Here is a 2,681-nt window from a genome sequence, read left to right as displayed (position 1 = left end):
CCAACTGACGAGCTCTGGTATTTAACGAAAACTCACTTGGGCAACCCTTCTCTGTAGTCTCTCTGTTTATAATTAGGAATGGCTATCCACAAATATTCATTTTGTGCAGCTCTACGCAAAATTTCTGAAACAAAGTTTTTCAGTATGGTTTATACAGATATCTTCCCATCTGTTTCTTCTGCTGTAACGTTCTTCCGCTAATACATTGTTGTATCATGTTTCATCGTCTTTTATTGGTATATTTTATTGTTGTACTGTGATATTTTCTGTAATTGTTGTAACAACAATAGATATTTAACCCTTGATAAAAGCGGAAGCCGATATATATTGGATATTAATGAAGGTTTTCTTCGGAATTTTGTGATCGTTATTTTTATAATTATTTCTAGCATCTAGTCTGCATTTAAACAGCTAAACTTTAATATATGCTTATTTTAAATCGAGAAAAAAATATTTTAATAATTCTATCGAAACTAAAACAACAACATATTGCCTCAGTAGCTCGGAAGTGAGTTTTGAGGGCTTGTAACGCATAAGTTGGGGGTTCGATCCCTGTGGTGGGCTCAGCACTTGTAACTCATTGTGAAGCTTTGTGCTTAATGATGAGAAAGTTTTCGAAAGTATTATTTTAATTATTTATTTGAGAACTGACTGAAATTAATACTTTTTCTATTACTCAGGTATTCTGTATTTTGTTGAAAATTGCTTTCGACCTGTACGTATTTGTGTATGATCCTAGATTACTATATGATTGTTCTGTTCACAGGAGGAAAATGCCCCTTCTTCTAATTCTCAGGCTGATTCAACGGTAATTTCTTATATTCTACTCTTTCTAAATCATTTTCTTGTAATGTTATGAACAATAACAGCATCTTGTTCTTTGCATTGTTTGAACCTTTTCTAACTTTCTAACCGTGTCAACCATATTTTATTATTTAGAAATTGAACGTCTAATTGCATTTTGTCGTAAATTTCAAACTTATGATCCAAATTGATATAATTTTGTATTTTTCTCATAACTCTACTCAAATCTAATAAAACAGTATATCATTCATCAGATTACCTCTTTGAAACCTGTATGATTTAACTTACGTGTAGTAACAATGACAATGTTGCAACATTTAGCGACCGTCCTTGCTTCGCCGCCTGATGGGCGCAGTCAGAAACTCGAATTCACGAGCTAGTCATGAAAGTCTTAATCAAGACGAGGATCATTATGAGGATGCTGAAAGCCGATCTCTTCGATCGCGACCTGGATCGTTCCGAAACTCAAGACTGAGGTGATAATTTATTTTATTATTATTTCATTTTTAAGTCAGCATGTTCAGGGAGCAAATTACTATTCTGTCCCCTTCCCCCCCTCCAAGAAAAAACAACAACTTCAACTAAAAGAAAAAATATTATTCCTCTTAATCTTCAATAGAAATCATTGCCTTTAAGTTTTTAATTATGTGTACATACTTTAATTTATTTTAAATTTTAAACCATTATCAGAAGCAGCAGAATCACATTCAAATAATACATTATCTCATCATTAAAAACTATAGTAATTATTATTTTCAATAAATTATCAGAGATTAATTTTAAACCATTATCAGAAGCAGCGGAATCACATTTAAATAATACATTATCTCATCATTAAAAACTATAGTAATTATTAATTTCAATAAATTCTCAGAGATTAATTCCCCGTAACTAAGGAAATATCTCTCTCGCACTCCGTGGAAACAGTGATGGACACTTCTCTGACGTGTAACTATTAAACTTTCATCAGATTTATTGTCCAATGGAATAATTAATCGAAACATTAATTGGGTAGTCACAGAAATACATTTTTGATAATTTTGTGTTGTTTTCGAATTATCTTTAACATTCACGAGTCTTAATTGCAAGAACTTTGAAAAAGGTAATTTTGGCTGAACTCAAAATAAATGTAGTTTTCTTGGCCAAATAATTAGTTTTTCCGTATAAATAGAAAGGTAGCAGCATTTTTAATAAACTCAAACGTAATAGCTAAACCAAAAAAGAAATACTTAAAACAAGTGTTTTTCGTGGGTTAACTCACAAATAATAGTTTTAGTATGGTGTTAAACACTTGAGAAAGTTAGTGTCGTTAAAAACATTAAATTCCACTGTATCCTTGTGGTTGAAGTTGGAAGTATTGAACTTGCTTGTTATCAGGTCAGCATTTACCAGATTATTTACTAATGGTAAGGCTTTACCAAATTTTACATACTTATGATTAGGTGAATTTGTCCATGTTTTTCTAATGGAAACTTACGATAGAAAAAACGGTTTTTAAAACAATAATTAAAAAAATAGTACAGAATCTATTCCTTTTACTGGTACATATATATATTTCTTGATCTTAACTGTTTTAGGCGTTGTACATGACTATTCGGTGATTTTAATTGTGGGAATTCGCCTGATAACACAAACCAACACACTATTCAATGATTTTAATTGTGGGAATTCACCTGATAACACAAAACAACACGACTATTCAATGATTTTAATTGTGGGAATTCGTCTGATAACACAAAACAACATGACTATTCAGTGATTTTAATTGTGGGAATTCGTCTGATAACACAAAACAACACGACTATTCAGTGATTTTAATTGTAGGAATTCGTCTGATAACACAAACCAACACGACTATTCGGTGATTTTAATTGTGG

The 2,681-nt window shown here is 31.3% G+C and overlaps 1 protein-coding gene across 9 annotated transcripts in view; it reads left to right on the top strand.

The window, feature by feature from the left end:
* LOC106457898 (voltage-dependent calcium channel type A subunit alpha-1-like) overlaps nucleotides 1–2,681 on the top strand; it is a 200,037-nt gene that overhangs the window by 181,137 nt on the left and 16,219 nt on the right. For all 9 annotated transcript variants that reach the window (XM_022383971.1, XM_022383974.1, XM_022383975.1 and 6 more), the window contains 2 exons: nucleotides 767–808; nucleotides 1,126–1,280. In XM_022383971.1, the coding sequence (XP_022239679.1) occupies nucleotides 767–808; nucleotides 1,126–1,280 (197 nt within the window). The remainder of the gene's footprint in view (nucleotides 1–766; nucleotides 809–1,125; nucleotides 1,281–2,681) is intronic.

Source organism: Limulus polyphemus, unplaced genomic scaffold (assembly GCF_000517525.1).
Source record: "Limulus polyphemus unplaced genomic scaffold, Limulus_polyphemus-2.1.2 Scaffold389, whole genome shotgun sequence".
NCBI classification, from domain to species: Eukaryota; Metazoa; Arthropoda; class Merostomata; order Xiphosura; family Limulidae; genus Limulus; species Limulus polyphemus.
Note: the sequence above shows the minus strand (reverse complement) of the source record. Positions and strands in the feature narration are given on the sequence as shown.